The 26,547-nt window shown below is 50.5% G+C and overlaps 1 protein-coding gene and 1 long non-coding RNA gene across 2 annotated transcripts in view; one reads left to right on the plus strand and one right to left on the minus strand.

Moving 5' to 3' along the window:
* Positions 1-17,270, minus strand: part of LOC116943624 (neuronal membrane glycoprotein M6-b-like) — a 33,211-nt gene extending 15,941 nt beyond the window's left edge. Inside the window, exon 1 of the mRNA XM_032956641.2 lies at positions 16,984-17,270. Within this exon, the coding sequence (XP_032812532.2) occupies positions 16,984-16,987 (4 nt within the window). The 5' untranslated portion in view covers positions 16,988-17,270. The remainder of the gene's footprint in view (positions 1-16,983) is intronic.
* LOC142925082 (uncharacterized) lies at positions 6,753-12,656 on the plus strand. Its single transcript, XR_012942182.1, has 2 exons — positions 6,753-7,111; positions 12,308-12,656. It is a non-coding gene; the product is annotated as an uncharacterized LOC142925082 (long non-coding RNA).
* Positions 17,271-26,547: the final 9,277 nt, after the last annotated feature.

Here is a 26,547-nt window from a genome sequence, read left to right on the forward strand (position 1 = left end):
CACATTATACACAACAAATCACCTCAACACATTACACACAAAACACCTCAACACATTACACACAACAAATCACCTCAACACATGACACACAACAAATCACCTCAACACATGACACACAAAACACCTCAACACATTACACACAACACATTACACACAACAAATCACCTCAACACATGACACACAACAAATCACCTCAACACATTACACACAAAACACCTCAACACATTACACACAACAAATCACCTCAACACATGACACACAACAAATCACCTCAACACATGACACACAAAACACCTCAACACATTACACACAACACATTACACACAACAAATCACCTCAACACATGACACACAACAAATCACCTCAACACATTATACACAAAACACCTCAACACATTACACACAACACATTACACACAACAAATCACCTCAACACATTACACACAAAACACTTCAACACATTACACACAACACATTACACACAACAAAACACCTCAACACATTACACACAACAAAACACCTCAACACATTACACACAACAAATCACCTCAACACAATACACCTCAACACATTACACACAACAAATCACCTCAACACATTACACGCAAACACGAAATGTATTTTTATTTGCCCGTACTGAAACGGCTGGACGCCGTATGGACCTGAAAACTAAATTTCCCTGCACAAGATTACTGGTGTGTAAACCCTATGGGTTGACAGCTGTGTTCCTTCATTTTACTCATTCCCTCCTTCCTTCTCTCTTCTCATCATCACCCATTCATTCGCGACATCTTGGCCCGGTCATTCCTTGCCCACCCCCCTCTCTTCCCTCTCCCGTTCATAATTTTATTTTATCTTTTAAACCACGCTCGCTAACTTGCCCATACAGCCTGTTACAGGCTACACGGGGGATCTTTGTCTTTGTTGTGTGTCTGTAGGTGCTCGCTAACAGCACTTGCCCCTACAGCCTGTTACAGGCTACACGGGGGATCTTTGTATTTGTTGTGTGTCTGTAGGTGCTCGCTAACAGCACTTGCCCCTACAGTCTGTTACAGGCTACACAGGGGATCTTTGTCTTTGTTGTGTGTCTGTAGGTGCTCGCTAACTTGCCCCCTACAGCCTGTTACAGGCTACACGGGGGATCTTTGTCTTTGTTGTGTGTCTGTAGGTGCTCGCTAACAGCACTTGCCCCTACAGCCTGTTACAGGCTACACGGGGGATCTTTGTTGTGTCTGTAGGTGCTCGCTAACAGCACTTGCCCCTACAGTCTGTTACAGGCTACACGGGGAATCTTTGTCTTTGTTGTGTGTCTGTAGGTGCTCGCTAACTTGCCCCAATAGTCTGTTACAGGCTACACGGGGGATCTTTGTCTTTGTTGTGTGTCTGTAGGTGCTCGCTAACTGCACTTGCCCCTACAGCCTATTACAATCTTGATTTGAAACTTTCGTGACTGCAGGAATCCATACTCATTGGTTCTTTCGGTAAAGTCACGTAGGTAGAAAAATAAAATAAAACAAAAAATAATATATCACGAAGTTTCGATCGCAACACAAGCGGTCGTCCTCAGGGGGAAAAAATAATCCAGCAGTGGAACTGCTGAACCAGCGAGAGAGCTGTTACAACAAGAGGTTATTTATGTGGCGATGGGCAAGCAAGCGGGGTCTGAGCTGGAAAGGAATTCCATCCCCGGACGCAAGCACGTCAGTTGTATTAATGGGGGAGATTAGGGAGAGAGAGATTAGGGAGAGAGATTAGCATGAAATGAGCTTCCGTCGCCGCATAAGAGTATCATCCCCGCATATGCGCACAACAGCAGTGTCAATGGGAGATTAGCACTATGTTGATGGGAGAGATTAGGCAGGGAGATTAGGAGGATTAGTAAGTTAACGTCATGTCTATGTGTAACACAAGCTGCGGCGCTGCCAACTGCGCTGTGAGGCAAGCGCGTCCACGCAAGGGAACCACTACAACGGTGGTCGTGCCAGTGAGACACACAGCCCATCACACAACCAGAACCATCGATACATCGAGGCTAAGGGAGGTGGCCATGTTAGTGAGACCCCAACCCGTTAATACAGAGGCACCCAACAGGGCAATGCGACTCAGAGTGCCGGAGATAACAGCCAAACGGCAGGGAAGAATGGAAGCACCACAGCAAGTTACGACTTTGCTTGGTTAATAACGTCCTTCCAATGATTGCTCAGCTTATACCCCTCTTCTCGGTTGAAATTGTCTCTGTGTTTATATATCTGGATGGCTTCATGGACAAATCTTTGATGGTAGCCCGAAGATTTGCAGAGTACCTTGGTCTCGGAAAAAAACATTATTGTGCGAGCCCACTGTGTTATAACAATGATCAGCCACTGCAGAGGTATTGGTTCTGCCGTATTTCAAATCTGCCTTGTGTTCGCGAACACGGTCCGAGACATGTCGTTTCGTTTCCCCAATGTAACTGCTGCTGCAGACACAACTCAGTTTGTAGACACCAGAGTATTGCATGTCAGGAATGACATCCTTCACAGATGGGATCAAATCACGGATTTTGTGTACTGTATTGAATCGGACCTGGATCTTATATTTGTTTAAGATTTTGGAAATCTTTTTGGTAACAGCTGCTATGTATGGCAAGGTGGTGTTTTTTATTGGGTCCTCAGATGGTTGTCTCCCTATGGTTGGGGCTACAGCTTTGCAGATTGTGCGGTCTGAGTATCCATTCATCTTGAGGGCTTGGTGTACGTGTTCCAGTTCACAAGCTAGGTGGCGCTGGTCGGAGATGCAATGGGCCCTATGGTGTATTGTTTTGATGAGGGAATTCTTCTGGGCCGGATGGTGGTGGGAATCAGGCTAAAGATAGGAATCCGTGTGGGTGGCCTTCCTGTATACGGAATGTCCCAACGAGCCATCAGGCCTCGTCTCGATCAAACATCCAGGAATGGTAGCTTACCATCATTTTCCACTTCCATGGTGAATTTGATGGATGGGTGTATGGAATTGATGTGGTTGAAAGACTGGTTCAGTGCTGGCTGGCCATGTGGCCAGATGACGAAAGTGTCATCTACGTATCTCTTCCACAGGGAAGGACGTAGGGTGGATGTCAGGATGGCATCTGTTTCAAATTTCTCCATGAAAACATTCGCTACCACTGGTGATAAGGGAGAGCCCATAGGGGTACCTTCATTTTGTTTGTAGAATGTACCATTTCAGATTAAGAAAGTATTGGTAAGGCAGTGCCTCACCAAAGTTGGTACATCAGGATTCAGTCCCTGTTGGACCAAGTCTTCAATGATTGCTATGGTGTCAGGCACATGTACCTTGGTGAACTGAGAGACTACATCGAAGCTGACAAGCAAATAATCTGGAGACAGTGAAATGTCTTTGATTAGAGAAACTGAGTGAGCTGAATTAAGTACTGCTGAGGTGGTCTTGCCCGTGAATGGAAGCAGAGTCTCAGACAGAAATCGGGCCAGTTTGTAGGTAGGTGAGTTGATGGTAGAAACGAATGGACGGTGTGGAGTACCTTCTTTAAGGATTTTTGGAAGACCATAAAATGTGGGTGGTCTAGCAGCCGAAGGTTTTAGAGAGAGCTGCTTGGTCGATTTGATTAGAGAAGTTGAATTAGTGATGATATTGTTGGTTTTTGTAGCCAGGCGGTTGGTAGGATCTTTGTTGATTTTAGTATAACCGCCATCATTAAGAAGGTCCTGGATTTTGTTGTTGTATGTGGTTTTATCCATGATGACCGTGGCATTGCCCTTGTTGGCTGAAATGATGACAATGTCATCTCTCTTTTTCAATTGAGCGAGTTCAGCGCGCTCGTCCCTGCTGAACAGGCTACACGAGGGATCTTTGTCTTTGTTGTGTGTCTGTAGGTGCTCGCTAACAGCACTTGCCCCTACAACCTGTTACAGGCTACACGGGCGATCTTTGTCTTTGTTGTGTGTCTGTAGGTGCTCGCTAACAGCACTTGCCCCTACAGTCTGTTACAGGCTACACGGGGGATCTTTGTCTTTGTGCGAGCAACGACGACACGAGAGAGACGTGTCTCTGTGTCTGTGTACACGTGTGTGTGTGCTTGCTCCTCATACCCAACGCCTCCTCCTCTTCGCTCGCGATGCTCGCTGCCATGTCTCCTCGCCTCCTCTTCCGCTGACTTTCTCGCGATTGCCCCGCTGATTGGTGTCGATGCTGCTGCTGATGGGTTGATGGTCGATGTTGATGATCAAGACGACGACGACGATGACGACGATGATGATAATGCCCTGATTTATTTTGTTGTTGTCAGCCTCCCTTCTATCTCAGATTGCTATAACGACCGTCGTTTTCCCGTTGTTCCTATAATGTACAGGTTTAAAGTTGTACGCGTTACGAACCCCTCTATCGTAAGAGATGTAAATTAATCGTTGCTCGGGTTAGCACCTCCATGCACCGGCTTTCCATCACGACGGCTTTTCTCATAGAATAACAATTCACGGCGCTTACTCAATCCACTGCTAGATGAAGGGCCTCCCCCGCCGGCGTGTGTGTCACGGGGGGGGGGGGTGGTGGGGGGTTGGAGGGTTAATTGTCCATACTTCACCACGCTGGTCGGTGCGGTGTTGGCAGAGAAGAGAGGTGGATGCGGCGATACGGGACTGGCTCAGATATAACTCGCCACTGACGTTAGCCGCGTTTCGGGTGCCGCTGGATCGAACTCAGGTTGGAGGGGTTTGCGCAGCGCGGCTGTGCTAACCGCTGCGCCACCGTTCCGCCGCTGACCCAACAACAACGTCGTCGTCGACGTTGTTAGGAACATCCAAGGACGTGGAGGTTTGTGTCCGCGATTGTCGCGTCCTGGACGAGACCTGAGTTACTCTCGCCTATGATTTTTAGCACCTCCGAGACTGACGTCTCCCGCATAACGTCAACTCAACGACTGCGAAACCGACTTAAGACTCGCAAAGCGCCGACGAGAATATCAACGATGACGACGATGGTGGTGATGAAGAGCGAGTCGGTTCGTGTCCACGTCAACAGCTGGGACGAGCGGAGAAAGTGCGTTGTCTCCCGAGTCTGTCTCCCTCGTCTGTCTGTCTCCCACTGTCTGTCTGTCGCTCCCTGCCTCTCTCTCTCTCTGTCTTTCTGTCTGTCTCACTGTTTCAAGCTCACCGTCTCTCTCTCATTATCCCCAGTCTCTCTGTCTCACTGTCTCTGTTTCTGATCGCGTTGCTTTCAGCTGAGCGATGCTGATGATGCTGCCGCCTTTAATCTGCTCCTGAGGATGATGATACAATTGATTTTTATGCTGATGATGATACAAATGATTTTTATACTGATGATGATGAGTATTACTTTTGTCTTAAGGTTGCTCTGTCTCTCCGCCCTGCGTGTCACAGTTGCTTCGGAGGAATTAATAAATGAAGGCTGGAATTGAGGGTCTCTTGACAGAAGAGCCCTCCTTATTGATCACGGAAAAGCCTCGTGTATCGGGGGACGGAGGCTTAGTGGGGTTTCTTTTTTTGGGAGGGTGGTTGGGTTTGTCAGGCCAGGGGTTAGTGACAGTTATTTCATTTTCGCCAATATTCTCGCCATCAAAACACTGTGACTACTATCATCATCAAACCACTACATCGCAATCAACATCACCACCACCACTACCATCAACACCACCTTCATAAACACCACCACCAACCACCACCACTATGCTGTCGTTATCATCATCAAATCCACTACCATCAATCCTCAACATCGACTAAGCCACTACCATCAACCACCACCCACACGACCCTCATCACGTTATCGTCGTTGTCATTGCAATCATCATCATCATTACCTCCGGGGTCGGTAAACTTGCAACTGGGTACTGGGAAGTGAACATCGGTTTGCCGTTGTTGACTTTGTTGTACATCGCCGCGCTTATGATTACATTGGGGCTCTGACTTGGAAGCCACACAAAGACAAAACATCTCACACGCACGCAGATACACAAAAACAACAGCAGCCGCTCTTTGCCGACTCAGTGACGGTGACGTTACCACAGCGCTTGAGCGCTTCTGCCAGGCGAGGTGCACTTTAAGGCCATCACGTGAAGTGAGGAAGTCTTGGCTGGTAGGATAGGTCACGGGGCTGACCAGAGTGGCACATCCACTTGCACAGAGACGCGACAGCGGTGACACAAGTGTCACACACCAAAAGGTCCTAGGTTCGATTCCTGACTCGGCCTCCTCCTTTTTGTGTGGAGTTGAAATGTTCTCCCAGTGTTCTGCATCGGTTTCCTCTGAGTTCTCTCATTTCCTCCCATTGCTATGAAAAAAAATTAAATCACAATTTAACTGGCATTGACCAGAAACATCACAACGTTCAAATATCACCTGCAAATTTACTCAATTGAGATTCCACATAGCAGCAACATCGCTGCCCCTACTCTAAAAACTTGGCAAGACCCTTCTGAAAGGGAGCCTTAAAACTCGGTGATTCGTTGATGGGTAAACTAGCGTAACAATCATCATAATAGTACACACGCATGTACAAGAGACCCCCAGTGTAGCCAATGTGTTGGGGAAAGTGGTGCTAGTGAGAGATGATGGGGCAAAGTCCCACACCTAACCGCCTTTGTCTCCCCAAATGCTGGCGTTTTTAACGCATTAAAGGCTGAAATCAACTACCGGGAGACCCAGCATCGGCTCCGATGTCACTCGCCACTGCCGTTAGCAGCGAGTGGGAATCGAACTCGGGGTTCTGTGGTCGTATTCCAGTGCGCGCTAACCACTGTGCCGCCCCTGTTTACACATGCACACGCTATATCGCACAAAACACACACACACAAAAACACCCCACAGCGCCTGTGCCAGGCTAGGTGCACAACTGAGGAGGCCCACACACAGGTACATACGCAAACACATCATCCCCCACTGCGCGCGTGCGTGCGTGAGTACAAGCGTCGCTTTAGCCACCCTCCCACCCGCGCAGCGATGTGATTGCCGGAGTTGGCGCGCGTCCCGCGTGTGAAGGCTGAACGCTTGCACGCGCCTCTTTAGGGCAAAAAAAAAGTGCAACATAGCAGAGCGGAGGAACACAGGGAGCGGATGAACACAGGGAGCTTTGTGATGTCGCTCGCTCTCTCGCTCCAGAAACCCGTGAGTCCATGCCAGCAAGAGCTATCCCCTGGCTCTCCCTCGCCCTGTCTCTCTCTCTCTTTCACTGCCTCGCCCTGTCTCTCTGTCTCCCTGTGTCTCTGTGTCCTACCGATTCTCTCAATCTACATTTGCCCCCTCTGCGTCTCTCCACGACTGTGTAATCGTGCCTCTGTACCTGTCTCCCTATCTCTCTTCGTGGCTGGCTGTCTCTCCTTCCATCTGTGAACGAGCATCCATCTGTCTCTGTGCCCATGCGCGTGTCTCTCACGGTGTCCTGCACTCTGTGTCTCTGTCCCTCGTGTGTCTACCGTCTGTCCACTCCCTCCCTCTGTTGTCTGTCCTCAATATGCCTATCTCTCTGTCTTCTTTCTCCTTTATCATTGATTTGCCCCTCTGTGTTGTCTCTCTGTATCGTTGTACCTCTCAGTGTCTTCGGCGTATGTCTGTATGACTGTGTCTCTGTCTCTTACTCCTCCGTGTCTATCTCTGCACCCCACCCCCTCCCTTCTCTCTCTCTCTGCTTTTCTCTCTCCCCCCTTTGCACTCTCACCCACAGGGGCGTAGCGTAGCGCGGTTGGCATGGACTCTGGCGAAAGGAATGAAATGCCACCCCGCCACGCAGTCCAATCCCCCTCTCCTCGTCGTATCCCTCCGGCCCACGGTCCCTGTGCAGTTGCACCGCCTGCACACCCAATATCTACCCCACCTCCTAACCTGCCTACCCACAATGTCACCCTCTACATGTTGCCACTCATCCATCACCACCTCCTCTCTGGCTTTCCTCTCTTCATCTCCGTCATCATGAGTAATGGTCAGGGATCGGCAAATTTCTGCTTCGGAGTCGCATGCGGCTATTAAAGTACTGCTTCGTGGCGTTATTTATTAATGACGGCCGTCTCGCATTCACGTGGCAATGGGGCTCTTGATATATTGAGGGGTTTTTTTTGGATCGAATTCGAAAAAATGGCTGTTGTTATTTTGGTTCCAGACCCCCTTGCCGTGCTCTATCCACTGTTGGATGAAAGCCTGACTCGAGTCGGCACCATCTCTCTGCGATGCCGTAATCCGTCTGCCTGGCTAAAAATCGCCAATGAGCGGGACCCAATCGCTTCATCTCGCACACGCGGTCATCAGATAGAGACGCTAACGATTGACTTCCTGACCGATGGAATTTTCTAAAATTGTTCTGGAAGGGGGATAAGAATCACATTTGCAACAATTGCAGTCGAGTTCCATGATTATATTTAGAAAAGTGCGAACACTTACGTTTACAATTCAATGTTTGAGTTCGTTATTTTGAAGCTAGTCCCATTACACGTTTATATCAGGAGGTTTTCAAGAACGCCGATTGTAAATATTACAAAGACATCGTCCTGGCGATTGTGCCATGCTAGGTCCGTTTCCAGGTCACGCGCAGTGGCAAAGGCCCGCTGGCAGGAAGGGGTCACGGCGTGACCCTTAACAGACTGTTGGGGCAAGTAGTGGCGTGGCCGGTTTATGACAACCGGTCGCATTTACCTCCCCAGTGCCGAAGTTCACACACAGCACACATACTCGTTTAATGCTGAGTCTACTTAGGGGAGGCTCAGCACATGATCAGATATCACTCGCCATTGTTTTCTATTTGTCAGGAATTGATCCCAGATGGCCGTGATTCTAGCAGAGTTGCGCGAACCGCTGCACCACCACTCCCCACCTACGTACTGTACTTGCATACATATCCTTAACAGACTTTTAGTGGCAAGTGCTGTTCGCTAGCACCTGTTAAGGCCAGTACGGCACACCAGGAGGTGGGTGGCCAGCACCGTGCCCGGTCGCCTTTGTTTCCCTTGTGGCGATGTTTACACATCGCACCAGGTACTCGTCTGAGGCTGAGTAGACCTAGGGGAAACCCAGGACCGGTTCGGATAATCCTGTTCCTTGTTTGAGCCCGGCTCGTAGAGTACTTTGAATGGCGAGTGGCGAGATATTAACTTCCTCGCCTCGTCTCCAGGAGGTTATGGGTTCAACCCCGACCCTAACGCCTGCTGTATATTTGGAGGATTATCCGAAGCGGCCCTGTCGGTGGCCGTGAGCGGGATTCAGAACTCTGATCACTGGGTTTCGTAACGCGCCAATCGCACACGAAGACAACGACATATGTACACAAATGCCTAATTAGGCCCCGAGGTGCAAACGCTGTTAGCGAGCGCCTATTAAGGCCAGGCACGGTACACAAGGGGGTGGTGTATAGCCCGCACTACGATTCGCGCACGCTCATTACTATTCTCTCTGCTGCTCTCCCACGCCCCTCTGTCACACCCTCACCCCCTCTCCTTTGCCCCGTTTGTATCTCTTCCAAACATGTTTTCTCACTCCCCTTTTCACTCTCTCTCTCTGTCTGTCTCACACTCTCTGTCGTCTAACTCTCTCACTCTGTCTGTCTCTCTCTGTCTGTCTCACTCTCTCTCACTCTCTCTGTCTGTCTGTCTCACCCATGCCCAGCCACCGCGTGCCGAAACAGCTTTTGTTCGGCCGGATCGAGGGGGCTAAACGGGCGCGGCACGGGCTAGAGACGAGATAGAGTGACGTGGTACAGGAGGACGTGGAGCTGAGTTGACTTGCCGATGACTGGTACCAGCGGTGTCAAGATCGGCCTCTGTGGAGAAGGCTCGTGAAGGACGCTACTGGGCAGTTGGAGGCAGTCGCCCTCAAACAACAACGGAGGGCGGAGGAGCGACGCTCACAACAACGAGCGGAGCGCCGGGTGGCTAAAGCACAGCAGGTTGGCACAGTAGGGGGCACAGGTGGTGCATCAGCTAGCCATCTCAGTCAGTCGACCTGTGGCACCTGGGTCTGCCCCGTGACCTCCTGCCCACGGGCGTTCGACACTTCACGTGGCTTCAAGGTGCACATGGCCTGGCACAAGCGTCGTGGTGACGTCACCGCCACTTAGTGGCGAATGGCGGTTGTTGTTGTGTGTCTCACTCTCTCTGTCGTCTAACGCGCTCTCTCTGTCGCTCTGTGTGACCCCCCCCCCCCCCCCCCGATACGTCTCCCTTCCCCCGCCCCTCTCTATAGCAATCTCTCCATCAGTCGTTACATTTCACATCCTTTTAGAGTCAACAACATGGACAAATCATGCCCGAATCTGCAATTGTAAGTCTCAAAACTCACGACTCCCCCCCTTCGTTAACTCTGCTCTACGAAGGACCATCGCCCGAAACGTCATCTCACGTGTACCTTTTGTCAAATTCACTGCTGGATGAAGGACTCCCAACGCACTGTCGGTGGTCATACAGATGATTTGACCTTACTTCACCACGCTGGACAGTGCGAGTTGGTGAAGATGGGAAGCATAGAGACCGACAGCGTAGAAGTGCGGTACAACAATTAAAGTTTATGCACCGCCCTCTGCTGCCCATCACGTAGCCCCTGAAACCCCATGACATTCTGATTGTGCACGTGCTATTAAGAAGGGCCATTGCACGAAACGTCGCCGACTTGATGTTTGCTCTCAATGCCACAGTGTTATTGACGAATGTGTTGAGTTTTCTCTGTTGTTGTTGTTGTTGTTTGTGCGTAGTGGCCGCCCATCCAAGTGCTGTCCAGGTAAAAAAAAAATCCCTACTTAGCTTCCGAGATTTGCCAGAATCGGGCACATTCCGGGCTGACTCGCTTCATCGGCCAGACCGTTCCGTTCGAGCACTGGGCGTTATTCCACAAATACACTAGTACACAAAGGATCCCCCTTATAGCCTGAACCAACTTTTGGGGCAAGTGCTGTTCGCGACCACTTATGAAGGCCGGTACGGCACACGAGGGAGTGGGTGGCCAGTACTACGCCCGGCCGCCTTTATCTCCCCAGTGGTGATGTTTACACCGCACCAGGTACTCATTCGAGGCTGAGTCGTCCTAGCGGAGGCTCGGGACCGGTTCAGATAATCGTCACTGGTGTTGACCGTGAGCGGGATTCGGACTCGGGTAGGCCGGGTTCATAGGGCAATGCGCTAACCGCTAGACTGGTCCTGGGCCTCCCCTAGGTCGACTCAGCCTCAAATGAGTACCTAGTGCGGTGTGTCAACATCTCCGCTCGGGAGACAAATGCGACCAGGCGTGGTGTTGGCCACCCACTCGTGTGCCGTGCCGACCTTCATAGGTCCTACTCGCTAACAGCACTTGCCCCAGTAGTCTATGAAGGCTACACGGGGGATCTTTGTGTGTATGTGTGTTTGTGTAACATCACAGGCAACGTAACGGAACCCAGGTGTTACCCGTTGAGCTCTCACCTGGTATAAATAAAAGCCATCTGACCATCTATTTCTCTGTTCATCAGCCCATGAGTGTATCCAACCCTGGCTTTCTTTAGATCTATCCATCCATGTACACGATGTGTCTACCTGTCTATCATGTATCTATATATCTATCAGTAGCCTATCTTCCTATGCTGTATATCTCTATCACTTTTAAATACATCTATCGATTCTGAATGTCTCTCTTGTCTCCGCTACCTCTTTTGCTGAATACATGTATATCCTGCCTCTTAGAGCTCCGCTGAATACACATCTCCCTCGAATATCTCTCTCTCCTATCACTCATCTTGCCCATGACGAATCAGTGTCCCGACGTCATCCTCCAGCCTTAATCTCCCCGTTCTCTGCTCCTCTCTGCCTCAACACAACGAACCCCCGCCCTCTCTCCCTTTGTATCTCCTTAAACTATCTCCGTGTTTCTCGCCTTAGCTTTCTGTGTCTCTCCTGTCTCTGAATCCATCTGGCAGTCTCTTTCTTTCTGTCTCTCCGCGAGCCAGTCTATCTCAGTGTCTGTCCGTCTCGCTCTATGTCTGACCCTCAGTGAAAACAAATGTACAAGTCTCCCGTAGCCAAACGCTGCGATGACCTCCAGTGTAGGTTGGCACACTGCACGTTGCCATCGGCCGTGTGGCTCAGCCGAATCTCGCCAGGGGTAACAGACTTGGTGCATATCCTGCGGTGCCAGGGAAGACCTGCCCCACCAGTACTTACACTGCCAGCGGCTCAAACCAATGTTCCGCCTTTTGGGGGACATCTTCATGAAACTGGGGGTGCCCTTCTACAACAGCAGCTTCGTATATGGGGTGCCTTACCTGGCTAACAAACGCAATGACCTCGCCAACTTCGCCTATGCTCAGAAAAAAGATGCTGGAAGGTGACACTGACGGCTGCTCTGTGCTTCCAGTGTTCAGGGGCCTGCTTAAGGCGCGGCTCCGGCTGGAGCACGCGTACCACACACATGTCGGTGATGTGCACGTCTTCCTCGAACGCTGGGGAGCCTGAAAAGCCCTCTGTACTAGCGTGGACAGCACCCTCATGTTCACCTTCTGAAGCGCTCGCTCGTCACCGTGGCCTGCGCGAATGACCACCACCACGTGACTTTTCTTTCATGTTGTGCGCGGTGCTTTTTAGCGCCACAGCGCGTGGAATTGTAACGTTCATTTGCAATTGTTTGCTGGTGACTTTGTCTATTTCATATCTAAATCGCCTCCAGTGCTTTTGCTGCTGGCGGCAATAAAAGTTGTTTAAAAGTCTGTCTGTCCCTGTGTGCCTCTGTCAGTCTCTCTCTAACGATTTGTGTATTGTCTGTTGCTCTCTCTCTCTGTATATATCTGTATGTCTGTGCCTCTTCTCTCTCTCTCTGACTGCCTCTCCGTCTCTTTCCCTCTATCCCTCTATGTCCCCCCTCGCTGTCTCTCCCCATACCTCTTTCTCTGTCTCTCCCCATGCCTCTCTCCCTGTCCCACTCCATCTCCCCATGCATCTATCTCTGTGTGTCTCTCCCCATGCCCCTCTCTCTGTCCCTCTCTTTCTCTCCCCATGCCTCTCTCTCTCTGTCCCTCTCGCTCTCCCCATGCCTCTCTGACTGTGTCTCTCCCCATGCCTCTCTCTCTGTCCCTCTCGCTCTCCCCATGCCTCCCTCTCTGTGTGTCTCTCCCCATGCCTCTCTGCCCCTCTCTCTCTCTGCCCCTCTCTCTCTGCTCCCCACTGCGCCGTGCACGTGCCCTGCATACGAAATCAGTTGCGACTCAGCGATGCCTCCAACGCAACCGCGCTCTTCGAGTTCTTATAAAGGGTGAGCGTGGGGGGTGAGCGTGGGATGGGGTGAGGGATGAATGTAAGGGGTGAGGGGTGGGGGTGAGGGTGTCGGGGTGAGGGATGGATGTAAGAGGTGGGGATGAGGATGTAGCGGTGAGGGATGGAAGTGAGAGGTGGGGGTGATAATGGTGGGTGGTGGTGAGGGTTCGTGCAAGAATGGTTGTTGTGGTTTATTTTTGCACGTGTGTGTACCCTGCCACATGAGTTTGATTCCCGCTTGCGGGAACTAGCCATGAACCTCTCTGAGGTCGACTCAGCCTCAAAAGAGTTCCTGGGGCGATGTCTCTCCCCATATGTGTAAACATCGCCCCGGGAAACATCGCTACTGGGGAGACAAAGGCGGCCGGGCGTGGTGCTGGCCACCCATTTCCTCGTGCTTCGTGCCGGCCTTCAAAGATGCTGCTCGATAACAGCACTTGCCCCAACAGTCTGTTAAGGCTATACGGGGGGTCTTTGTTGTTCCGGCGACCCGAGTTCGATTCCCGCTCACAGCCAACACCGGTGACGATTATCTGAACCGGTCCTGGGCCTCCCCTAGATTAACTCAAGCTCGAATGAGTACCTGGTGCGGTTTTGTGAAAACATCGCCACTGGGGAGACAAAGGCGGCCGGGCGCGGTGCTGGCCACCCACCCCCTCGCGTGACGTGCCGGCCTTCATAGGTGCTCGCTAACAGCACTTGCCCCTACAGTTTGTTAAGGCTATACGGGGGATCTTTGTCTTTTGTGGGTACGTGCCCCTCGTGCCAACCTTAATTGGAACTCGTTAACGGCACTTGCCCCAACAGTCTGTTAAGGCTATACGGGGCATCTTTGTACGTGTGCGCGCGTGTGTGTGTGTGTTTGTGGGGAGCGGTGTCGTAATGGTTAGCGCACTACGCTCCACCGCCAACTTCAACTTCAGTAACGGAAATCTGAGCCCCCCCCCCCTAGGTAGACTCAGCTTTAACTGAGTTGTACCTGGTGCAGCGGGTAAACAACAGCACTGGGGAGACAAAGGCGTTCGGGCGTGCTGCTGGACCACACCTGGTGTGGTGTGTAATAATCGCCACGAGGGAGACAAAGGCGGCCGGGCGTGGTGCTGTCCACCCACCCCCTTCATCTGACGCCCCGACCTTCACAGGTGCTCGCTCACGGCCCTTGCCCCAACGATTTATTAAGGCTACACAGGGTGGTGATCTTCATCTGTGTATCAGTGTGGGGTGCGTGTACGAAGTGTCTTACACGACAGGGCTGAAATGTGGAAGCACAACAGCTCCGTTGCTGTTTTGACCGTGATGACAGCATAGTCAATAAGCACACGGAGAACCCGGGAGTGAGAGTGAGAGAGGGGGAATGCCTGACACAAGGGGACACATACACAGACGCCGACACACAGAGTTTGCTTGCGGCCTAAACTAAACACCCCCTGCCAACGCATTAAACCCGCAACAGCGCCCCAATTGTTCTGCGTGTCTCGCGCCTACGAGCAAACCATCCGGAACGCGCCTGACCCCCCCGTCAAAAGCTCAGCATGTTTTGAGCCTGGCTAGTACAGTACTTTCAATGGCTGTTGGCGAGATGTTAACTACCTCGCCTGGTGTACAGGAGGTTGTGGGTTCGACCCCGACCCTGACGCCTGCTGTGTATTTAGAGTTTGCGCGTCTCTCCCTCCCTCTCGCCGTGGTGGTGGTGGTGGCGTGGATTTTTATCCGGGTCCTCCGGTTTGCACCCTCCACATTTTGACTCAACATGCGTTTCAGAGTATTTGGCTGCTATGCATTTCCATCTGATAAGCCACGTCGTTGAACTATCATTTGTGGCCAGGTCGCTTCTGAAAAGCCACGTAGCTCAGTGGGCCTTGCCTGGCAAAATAAAAAAGAGTTTTTTTTAGTTTTAGTCTTTTGTCGGTTTGCGAGGTGGCCAGCAGATGGTGCAGAAATTGATAATTGAATCCATCTGTGCGGAACTTTGACTCTTGCCCCCCCCCCCCCCCGCCATATGTATGTATGTGTGTGCGAGTTGGGATTTCTCCGGCGTTTTCCCGCATGAAGGCACATTCTTATTCGAGATAGAATTGACCCAAATATCTCACTATCTTAATAGAGCAGGAGCCACATGAAAAGAGGGCCTTGGGACTCGGCGAGGCACTGCCGGAAAAGCAATTGACAATGGGAGGCCAAATGAGTGTCGGTTCTGAACAGATCAAGGGGACATGTAACGATGGAGGCTTTCCCCACGCCACGTCGGTCATGGGGGTTGTTTAACCATATTTCCCCACGATTAGTGCGGGGTGATGAAGGGGTGGGTGAGCGTGTGGGTGGGCTACGGGGGAGGGAGGCGGTGGTGCTGACGGGATGGGGTTCAGTCACCGCTCGCCACTAACGTTAGCCGTGACCGGCGAGAAATTGGAAGGGAGGAGCGTACGTACGAAAATAGCCCAAGCACAGGTCTCCCGTTCTGGGAGGGTCTACTGCTCATGAGCCATAAATACCCGCTCTGCCATCCTCCCCTGTACACGCGTCAAGAGTCCCCCATCCGTGACCTGTGCATACGCCTCTTCTGCTGTTGTTGTTGTGGTTAAAGTGTTTGTTGTTGTTTTAAATATGTTCGGATAAACACGCGCGCGTATGTCTTTTATGCTTTTACATTCTCACCGACTCCCAGAACTCTTTAAATCAGGAGGGTCCTGCTACATGGGAGATGTTTGGCCAATTTCATTTAAAATCGAGGTGCCACATTCTCTAACTCATGATGTTGTTGTCGTCGTCGGCATTGTTGCTGTTGTTGTTCTATGCTCACACTTGTATCCTGTCACATCGGAATGTTCGGCCAATTCCGTTCAACGATCATTTTGGCTTCAACCAGCGAACCCGCAGGAACTCCCGCGCTCAAAAGCTCCGCACAGATAGATTCAATAATTTCATTGCACAGTTACTGCCATCAGCGTAGCCACCTCGTAGCCCCGAGCAGTGGCCGGGCAGTATCCCATCGAAGACGCTAACCGAGCTCGCGTCTGCTTGCCTTCCGAGGTCCGACGAGATCGCACGCGTTCAGGCGATGGTGCCTATCTAGGGGCGGCTGCTATTGTGTAACAACAACAACAACGGTGACGTCACCTCTCTGAGCTACGAAAGCCTCGCTCGAGTCTCGCGATGCCGTTCGCAGGAGGCTCCTGCGGCAAGTTCATTGGCTAATTCCCTTCGAGTCGGGTGGCTTTATCCTCGGTGCCGACGCTGCTGATGCTGTTGTTGTCGCGGCATTCAGCGCCAGCTTTGCCCTCCTAATCTCTGCCTATCCCTCGACATACGCACTACTAGCCCACCACAGCTCTCCACGCCCCTCCCCCAACCCCCACAGCCCCCAATCCCCCTTCACCCACCTCACCCACCCACAAATCAATTGCGTTAATTGCTATAATGTAAACACGCGCATCAAGGGCGCCACCCACCCCCCACCACCGCCCGAACCGTGCCGTGCGTCAAGTTCACGGCGTCTCATTACCACCACGTCCGTCAATGAACACGGCACCTCTTGTATTATTATGTATACACATACAGTGTATACATGTACTACTACAACAACAGCAGCGTCAATATCATTTATCGTCTCCACACCAGCAACGTTTTTTTTTTAGAACTGCTTTTTTGCGTTTAGTTTCGTTGTCCTTCCCCCGCACCTCCGATTAAAACGGTTTGCTACGTACGGCGCGAAAGAAGTTCAGCATGCGTACACACATTGCAAAGATGGCAAGAGCAAACCGAACAATGCGCTCTGCCACTCACCCATGACGCTGTAAGTCCACTCGGAAGATGCGAAGTTGCTGCTGCTGCAGTTGTAGGTGGTGGTGGTTGTTGTGGGGCAGTGCGTGAAGAAAAGAGACACGCAGAGACAGAGAGGGATGGAGGGAGAGAGGAGCTGTGTGTGTGAGAGAGAGAGAGAAAGAAAGAGAGAGCACAGAGAGAGAGAGAGCGGCGCTCCGATCAGCTCTGTGCACGGAATACCCAAGCGCGTGGTCGCGTCCTGGCGCTTCCGAGCAAGCGAACGTGACTTGGTTTGGAAAAAATGTTTGGTTCTGAGGAGGGAGGGGAATGGGAGAGAGAGAGAGAGGGGGGAGAGTTAGAATGAGGGTGGGTGGGTGGGTGAGAGGGAGACGGAGAGAGATACACGGGGCGGGTGTACGGGGAGAGATGGAGGGAGGGTGGGAATGGGTGAGAGGGGGGATTGAAGGGATGGATGGAGGGAGGATGGGAATAGATGAAAGGGATCGAGGGAGAGTGGGAATTGAGGAGAGGGATGTAGGGAGAATGAGAGGCAGGGTAGAAAGGATGGATTGCGACTGGCAGGGTGGTTGGGAGAGAGGGATGTAAGGGATGGTTGGATAAATGAAAGGAGGGATGGAGGGTGGGTGAGAGGGAGGGTGGGAATGGGAGCGAGTGGGGGTGTTTAGAGGGTTGCAGGGAGAGAGACACAAGGCAGATGACGCGTACGAGGGTTCGAGTGAGGGATGGAAGTAGGGATGAACGGATGATGGATGCGTGAGATGAAGGATGGCAAGACACGGGGAGAGTGGAGGGGATTGAGGGTTAGAGGGATGAAGGGAGGAGAGTGATGTAGGGAGGGAGGTGTGGCGACGGGGGGGTCTCTGTTGGCAGGGGTTGAGGTTGATTCGCTTAGTAGACGCCTTACCGGGCGCGTTACGGGAGTGTGGCTCTTTAAAATTAGCGTCTCTGCTACAGAAACAGCAGCAGCCTTAGCATCCATCATCATCCTCTTTTTTTGCTGCCATCGTCAGCAGCAGCAGCACTTGCAGAATCATCGGTCAGCAGCAGCAGCAGCAGAAGTAGCATCACCGTACGTTATCTTCATAAGCACAATCAGCGGTTGCATCAGGAATACATCAGCATAGTCATCATCCCAATCATCTTCAGCAGTCTTATTATATATGCTCATGATGATGATCATCATCATCTGCAGCATAAACAAACATCGTCATCAATGTCGTTATCACCGTCGTAGCTAGCAGTATCGTAGCTACAGAACCATCGCGTCTCCAGCAGCTGCAGTATAATCATCGGCAGCAGCAGCAGTCGCACCGTTCGCAAACATCATCATCATTATCGCCGTCAGCTGCAGCAGCAGCAACAGCGCTGCACTTGCGATTTCAATTCGCTCTCGTTGAGGGTAGCCTGTAACACGGTCAACTACAGCGGGGTGACACAATGGGGTGACGCAGTGGGTGATACCGCACGGTGACACGGTGGGGTGAATACAGCGAGGTAACAATGGGGTGACACAGCGGGTAATACGGCGGGTGACACGGCGGGGTGACGCAGTGGGTGACAGCGGGTGACACGGCGGGGTGACGCGGCGGGTGACACGGCGGGGTGACGCAGCGGGGTGACGCGGTGGGGTGACACAGCGGGGTGACACAGCAACTTGACAAATCTCTTGCCGCAAACGATGACGCAATCAGCTCTTTAACGTGTATCTCAGAGCCAGTCGGCGTGCTTTGGTAATTAACGCCCCGCATGAATGAATTACCGCGGGGAGCGGCCACGGCTAACGTCAGTGGCGAGTGACAATCTGAACCCTTCATGGAGTGAGCCCTCTCACCAGAGCGTGCTGGCCAGCCTGGTGAAGTATGGCTAAAAACATGCCTATGACTGACAACGGCGTGGGACAGAGCTTCATCTAGCAGTGGATTACCCCGCGGGTGGCAGAGCAGTCCTCTAACCGTTCTCTCGAAGGTGACGGGTCAAACGGCGAGCCACGTGTGCCACAGTACTACACTACTATACCAGGCCATGTCAACCCATATGGTTTAACCCGTATTCTTGTACAGGGAAATTGAGTTTTAAGGTCCATTACGGCGTACAACCGTTTCAATACGGGCAAACATTTTTTTTAACGTGTATTATTTGTTTGTTTTTCTCCCTTGTGATTTTGTAGGGTGAACGTTGAGATTTTTAAGGGCACGGGGTGACCAATAAGGTCTGAAATAAGGTAGGCACTGAGAAGGGGTTGACAGGCATGCTACAGTTTGTAATCGACCGTACATTCCGTAGGTAGTACTTTTCTGAGAAGAGTGTTGAGACTCGGCGAGGTTTGTCTTGCTTAAAGAACATTTCCCATGAACATCATCATGATCATCATCACGATCATCACCATCATTATCTTCACGTTAAGGGTATCATCATTATCATCAACTTCATCTCAAGAGAAAATTCCTAATTAAATTCAAGCATTTCATCATCGTTATCATCGTGATGCTATGAATATCAAATACGCGCACAACTCCGCTCTGCGTCTCGCCACGTACAAGTACAGGCGTGTCTTAGTCCATCAGCCGAGCGGCTTTCCACACCAATATTATCCAGCAGCATTTGTTTAAGCAAGTGAACTGGAGACCGGGGTTTTGACATTCTGGATCTCATCAGCAGGGTAAAACGAGTTAAACATCATCATTATCTTTAGGGCAAATGTCCTGCTTAAAATAAACTGTCGTTATAATCATCATCGGCGTCATAATCATCATCCAGCGTCATAATCATCAGCATCACAATCATCATCGGCGTCATAATCATCATCGGCGTCATCATCATCATCGGCGTCATCATCATCATCATCGGCATCATAATCATCATCGGCGTCATAATCATCAGCGGCGTCATAATCATCAGCGGCGTCATAAGTATCAGCGTCATAATCATCATCAGCGTCATAATCAGCATCGGCATCATCAACATCGCCGTCACGTTCAGGAATGTGCCTGCATCTTAACGACTTCACTGCGGTTCCCGCTGCTGCTTGTCCTTGGCAACCAATAGCTGAGCATGACTCGCCGATGAGTCACACTGACCATGAGGACCCACATATAATCTGGGCTGCTCTTGTCAATCTCTATCGGAGCATCAATGTTGAGGCACAACGATATTGATGACCGATATAACACTCAATTAGCCTTAGCAGTCGTGTCTCTGAGCGTGGTTCAATGATGAGCGCTCATCACGTTGAGGACCTGTGACGCACTTTAGCCAGCCTCGGCAGTATACACCTGGGCATGACTCACTGATGATTCCTTATGAGGGTGAAATACATATGTGGTCTCACATCTTGCTAGCACCTCATCGTGGTTATGTTAAGGTCTTTTTTGTATCTGGATATGACTCACTGATGATTCCTTATGAGGGTGAAATACATATGTGGTCTCCCATCTTGCGAGCACCTCATCGTGGTTATGTTAAGGTCTTTTTTGTATCTGGATATGACTCACTGATGTGTTCTAAATTTGTTGAGGCCCTATATGACACTTTTGCGATCTGTACCTTGGCATGGCTAACTCACGATCCCCAATTATATTGAGGACGTTTGCAACAGTAAACTAGACTTGTTAGTCTGTATCTGGGCATGACTAACTGATGAGGTCTTCTTATGTTGAAGCCCTACTTAACACTATGAGGCTTGGCAGTCTGTATCTGAGCATAGTGCACTGATGAGCTCCAATCATGTTGAGGACTTATAGAAGACTTCCGCTAACCTCCCACGTCACTACAGTAAGATGCTGCAAGATACCACAGCGGAGTCATGAATCGGTGCCCCGCACTTCCATCCAGAGGTCGCCGATTCGATTCCATCTGCCGGCACGGATGTTAAAACGACGTCGCGAATTTCTTAAATCCGCCCCTGCCGCCTTGGGCAGGACCATAAAAGGGCACGCCAGAGTGAGGTTGAATCTGCACTTCGCGTGTGGTGGGGTAAAGCGTGGGTACTCCGACCTCTTCCAAGACCTCTGGCCGGCGTGGAAGAGGAGCGCGAAGTATCCGTCTCGAGGTAGCTCCCCCCCCCCCCCTCTGGAGCTCCCTCGAGAGTCGAGGCCCTTTCCGCCAGCAGTGGCACGAGCAAGAAATTTCAGGGCTGCGCCTGTACCTCCCGTGACACATCGTGCACGTTTATCGCGTTATAGATCTGAACCGGAATCCCGCAGAGAATATTCCAGGGCGCGTGGTGGCAACGTGAGCTCCAGTGATATTCCGCTGCCACCTACGGAGTCCCAAAATAAACGTCGTGGCTCCCAGGCACTGCCACGGGCAGATCGGGTTTCTGTGTAGAGCCCGGGCGTGGTGAGAGACTCAGACAGTTACGTAGAGGTCCATAAAGTCGCACAGAGATCCATAGGGTCACACAGAGATCCATAGGGTCACACAGAGATCCATAGAGTCGCACAGAGATCCATAGGGTCACACAGAGATCCATAGAGTCACACAGAGATCCATAGAGTCGCACAGAGATCCATAAAGTCACACAGAGATCCGTAGAGTTACACAGAGATCCATATAGTTTCATCGAGATCCATAGAGTTACAGAGATCCGTAGATTTTCGTAGAGATCCATAGAGTCACACAGAGATCCATAGGATCACACAGAGACCCATAAAGTCACACAGAGATCCGTAGAGTTACACAGAGATCCATAGGGTCACACAGAGATCCCTAGAGTTTCGTAGAGATACATAGAGTCACACAGAGATCCATAGAGTCGCACAGAGATCTATAAAGTTACACAGAGATCCGTAGAGTTACACAGAGATCCATAGAGTTACACAGAGATCGATATAGCTACACAGAGATCCATATAGTTTCATCGAGATCCATAGAGTTACAGAGCGACCTTCAGACCACAGCCCCGGACCGTGGGTAGTGGCGACAGTTACAGGACACTGCAGGATGGAGTGAATAAGGCAAACTAACGGGAGCAAACACAACATGTTATTTACACGAAACCCATCCAGGATAAAACAATACAGTGCTTACATGCATATTAAAACAAGTATAAAGAATGGTGTCACGGACGCGACCCTATAAACAGTACAATAATAGTCCAAAGTAGATATTTTCATCACCTAAGGTGTCATACTTTTTTTGTGTGTGTTGCCAATTTATTCGTGTGGCCAACGACATCGAATTATTTGATGACCGTTTGGAATGAGTGTGGGTACCGAGTAATTCGCTCTCATGAGCCAGGTAAATAAAATCGATGCGACTTAAGCTCTGCTATCAATTTCTGCTCTGGCCCATGGACTTAATAGGGAGGTCTAAAACCCAGAGAGGGCATTTCATGTGACATCTCAGAGGAGGTCAATTGATGCTCGTAAAGCTTTTAAAACGTCGACTGGCCCACGCTCGGTCAAACGTGTGATCTCAATTCGTTCACTGTTCGTGGACATTTTTTTAAACCAATTGCTATGTATTCAAAATAAATAGTCAACTATTGTTACGTCATTCCGAAACACCTGAATGATGATAGACGTCCTCACGAGGATGCTTTCAAAAAATACAATTTCGAAGTCAAAGAAACGTTATTTGGCTCGACGTGAGAGAAAACCCACAATGCATTCATTTGAGTAGCACTCAAAAGCCCTGCACAGATAGATTCAGGAATTCACTGCTATGCCGCCATCTCGTGAGGCTCAGCTACGAGGCTTTCCTGGGACGAATGAAGGGCAAGGCCGATGTCGTATGTACTGTATGCATGTTGAACTTCTTTTGCACCGTACGTAGCCAACCGCGATGACCGGAAGTGCTTTGCACGTGCCGAAAATGTCAAGCGTTCAGCAACAAGCAGCACGATCAATGTTGTAATCGATTATAGTTAACGCTTTTCTTGGATTGAGTAAGATTGTTATAGTAAGGGCTCGGGGGGTGGGGGGGAGGAGACGGTGAGGGCATTTTAAAGGCGAGCGGTGCAAGGGAAGAAGCAGAAAGATAATTGTTGTGACCTGGCTGTGTGGCGAGTGAGCGGGTGAGTGGTTGAGTGAGTGGGTGGGTGAGTGAGTGAGTGGATGAGCGAGTGAGTGAGTGGGTGAGCGAGTGAGTGAGTGGGTGAACGAGTGGGTAAGTGAGTGGGTGAGCGAGCGGGTGAGTGGGTAAGTGAGTGAGTGGGTGAGCGAGTGGGTAAGCGAGTGAGTGGGTGAGCGAGTGGGTGAGCGAGTGGGTAAGTGAGTGAGTGGGTGAGCGAGCGGGTGAGTGGGTAAGCGAGTGAGTGAGTGGGTGAGCGAGTGGGTAAGCGAGTGAGTGAGTGGGTGAGCGAGCGGGTGAGTGGGTAAGTGAGTGAGTGGGTGAGCGAGTGGGTGAGCGAGTGACTGAGTGGATGCGCGAGTGGGTGAGTGGATGCGCGAGTGAGTGAGTGGGTGAGCGAGTGAGTAAGTTGGTAAGCGAGCGGGTGAGTGGGTGCGCGAGTGGGTGAGTGAGTGGATGAGCGAGTGGGTAAGTGGATAAGCGAGCGAGTGAGTGGGTGAGCGAGCGAGTGAGTGGGTGAGCAAGTGGGTGAGCGAGCGGGTGAGTGGATGCGCGAGCGGGTGAGTGGGTCAGCGAGCGAGTGAGTGGGTGAGCGAGTGGGTGAGTGGGTGAGCGAGTGAGTGGGTGAGCGAGCGGGCGTGTGGGTGAGCGAGCGGGTGAGTGGGTGAGCAAGTGGGTGAGCGAGCGAGTGAGTGAGCGAGCGGGTGAGTGGGCGAGCGAGTGAGTGAGCGGGCGAGCGGGTGAGTGGGTGAGTGGGTGAGTGAGTGAGTGAGCGGGCGAGTGGGTAAGCGAGTGAGTGAGTGAGCGAGTGAGTGAGTGGGTGAGCGAGCGGGTGAGTGGTTGAACGAGCAGGTGCGTTGTTGTTGTTATTGTTGTTTTGACCTGCAGTGTGGTGGTTGAACCCAGCATGGACGAGAGAGAGAAACAAACGTCAGTGGTGGACCAAGTCCTCGAAGTGGCTGGAGAAATGAATGAGTAAAGTTCACGGGGAACGGGGTAGTAGCGATAGGAGAGTGACGAGGAAGTGGCTGTCCGCCGTGAGTGAGCGAGTGACCGGAGTGAATCTGTTACGTTTCCGTCTCCTTGTTCTGCTCTCTCATTGATGCCGGAGGTCGGGGTTTTGGTCCCAACTCTGATGCCTGCTGTATAATTGGAGTTTGCGTGTTTCTCTCTCTCTCTCTGTGGATTTTCTGTTTGCACAGTCACGTAGTCACTTTAAGATGTTTTCTTGTTCGTATTTTTGTTTGTTGTGGTTGCACCCGATTCAAGAGCCGAATGGCTCACAGGGCTATACCAAAATAAAGAAACTGAAAAAAAACTGAAAAAAATAAAGAGCTCTCCCGTTCACTTATGCCCGAGATCGTCGAGATCTGTCCAACGCTGTGACTTTTCATCAGAGGTCTATGCTCTGCTACCGTAGATCACACACGCCAACAGCGATCATCGCCCCCTACCGCGAAAACTCGGCTGGGCCTCTCCCTGAGATAAGAGTCACGAGACTCGGTTGAGACATTTGCCTGGGTTAAGAAACTCCATCAAAATGCGGTTCGATCATCAATTATTCGGAGGTATCGGGGGCGCCCGATAATCACTAATCATGATTTAAACGAGCATGTATTTTGCACACACTTGCATGACATTATATTTGTAGGTATTGTGTATATGTGGTTTTTTTTGGTGTTCTGCATTGGTTTACGATATGAAATTCGCATAAACGTACAGATAGACAAACCTAAATATCCTAATTTGAAGCTTTCGTGACTGCAGGAATCCATACTCTTTGGTAGAGTATAAAAATATAACAATATTATAATAAATCACGACGTTTCGATCGCAACACGAGCGGTCGTCCTCAGGCGAAAAAAAGTATCCAGCAGTGGAACTGATTGATTATACGGCCGCTCGTGTTGCGATCGAAACGTTGCGATATATTTTGTTTTATTTTATACTTCTACCGCCGTGAATTGACCGAAATAACCAAACAGTAGAAATATCTTCTTTGGTTCTTTCGGTAAAGTCACGTAGAATGAGAATAAAATAATAAAATAACACAATAAAATTCTCACGACGTTTCGGCCACAACACAAGCGGCCTTCATCAGGTGAAGGGACGAGACTGTCTGGAGGACAGCGCTGGAGCTCCAGCTGCAGACAGTCTCGTCCCTTCACCTGATGAAGGCCGCTTGTGTTGTGGCCGAAACGTCGTGAGAATTTTATTGTTATTTTATTTTATTAATTTATTATTTTATTCTCATTCTATGTGACTTTACCGAAATAACCAAAGAAGATGAATCCTTGCAGTCACGAAAGCTTTAAATCGAGTAGAAATATCCTACTTTAAAAAGTTACCGTATTTACTGTACCGTACTTAACACTCCAATCATCTTCGGGGTGATGTATAGAGGATACGTTGCAGTATTTTCATTGTTTAATTTGCACGTAGTGTATAATGTACTATATATAATATTTAACACTGAAATCAAGCGGAGCTACAATTTTTTTGTCACGCACGCGGTGCCGATAGCCGGACTGGGCACAGCCTTTGGAGCGGTTTCGCCTCATCGGCCCTTGGCAGCAGCCGGATGACTTTGGAAGCAGCCGGATGGATAATATAATTAATCGATTATCAACTGTCCTTATTGGTAGCAGCTGGATAATCAATGATCACCTTGTATACACCGACGTGACCTCCATTCACTTTCATAGAGATTCGCTAATTCATGTCACCACAACTTTAAAATAGATATTTTTAAAATATTAATTGCATTCTATTGCATGTTTATGTTACAAGAGCCTTAACTTCCTCGCCCGCCATGCAGGAAGTCTGTGTTCGATCCAGACCCTGACGCCTGCTGTATATTTGGAGTCTGTGTGTGTCTCTCTCCCCGTGGGTTGCGTGGATTTTTTTCTCTAGGTCTTTCGGTTTTTTTCCCTCCACATTTAAAATCGGCATCAATACGCGTTTAGAGCATTTGGCTGCTATAAATGCCCACGGCATAAGCCACTTCGTTGAGCCTTAATTTGTGATACAGCCAGGTCGCGTCTGAAAACAAGAACCATATCGCAGCTCAGTGGGCCTTACCTGGTAAAATAAAAAAAAATATTGCAAAAAATAATAGGTGCTCGCTAACAGCATTTGCTCCATAGGAGTTACACAGCCGATCGGAGAATCACCGCACCGAGTGTATTGTGCACGACGCCGCCGTGGTGCCATAGGATGAGCGCGCCAGAGGTCGCTGGTTCGATTCCATCTCCCGGCGCGGCAGTTGAGGCAACTGCGTTTCTTCCACCAGTCGATCGGCAGGTGACGCTTGATGGCGGGGTAAAGTGTGGGTAGTCTCGCGTCTTTTCAAAGTCGTCTGGCCAGCATGCAACAGCATGCAAGAGGAGGCCCCTGAATGTCTCTCTCGAGCCTGCTGTTGAGAGTAGAGGCCTTTACCACCAGCGGTGCCGTGAGCTGGCAACTGCAGGGCTGCGCCTTAATCCTGTCCGTTACTTCACAAGTATGCCCTTTAACAGCCTCCCTTAAACTAACGTCAGAGAAATTACGTGG

This window comes from Petromyzon marinus, chromosome 18 (genome assembly GCF_048934315.1).
Source record: "Petromyzon marinus isolate PM22_M1 ecotype Great Lakes invasive population chromosome 18, UKy_Petmar_22M1.pri1.0, whole genome shotgun sequence".
In the NCBI taxonomy this organism is placed as follows: Eukaryota; Metazoa; Chordata; class Hyperoartia; order Petromyzontiformes; family Petromyzontidae; genus Petromyzon; species Petromyzon marinus.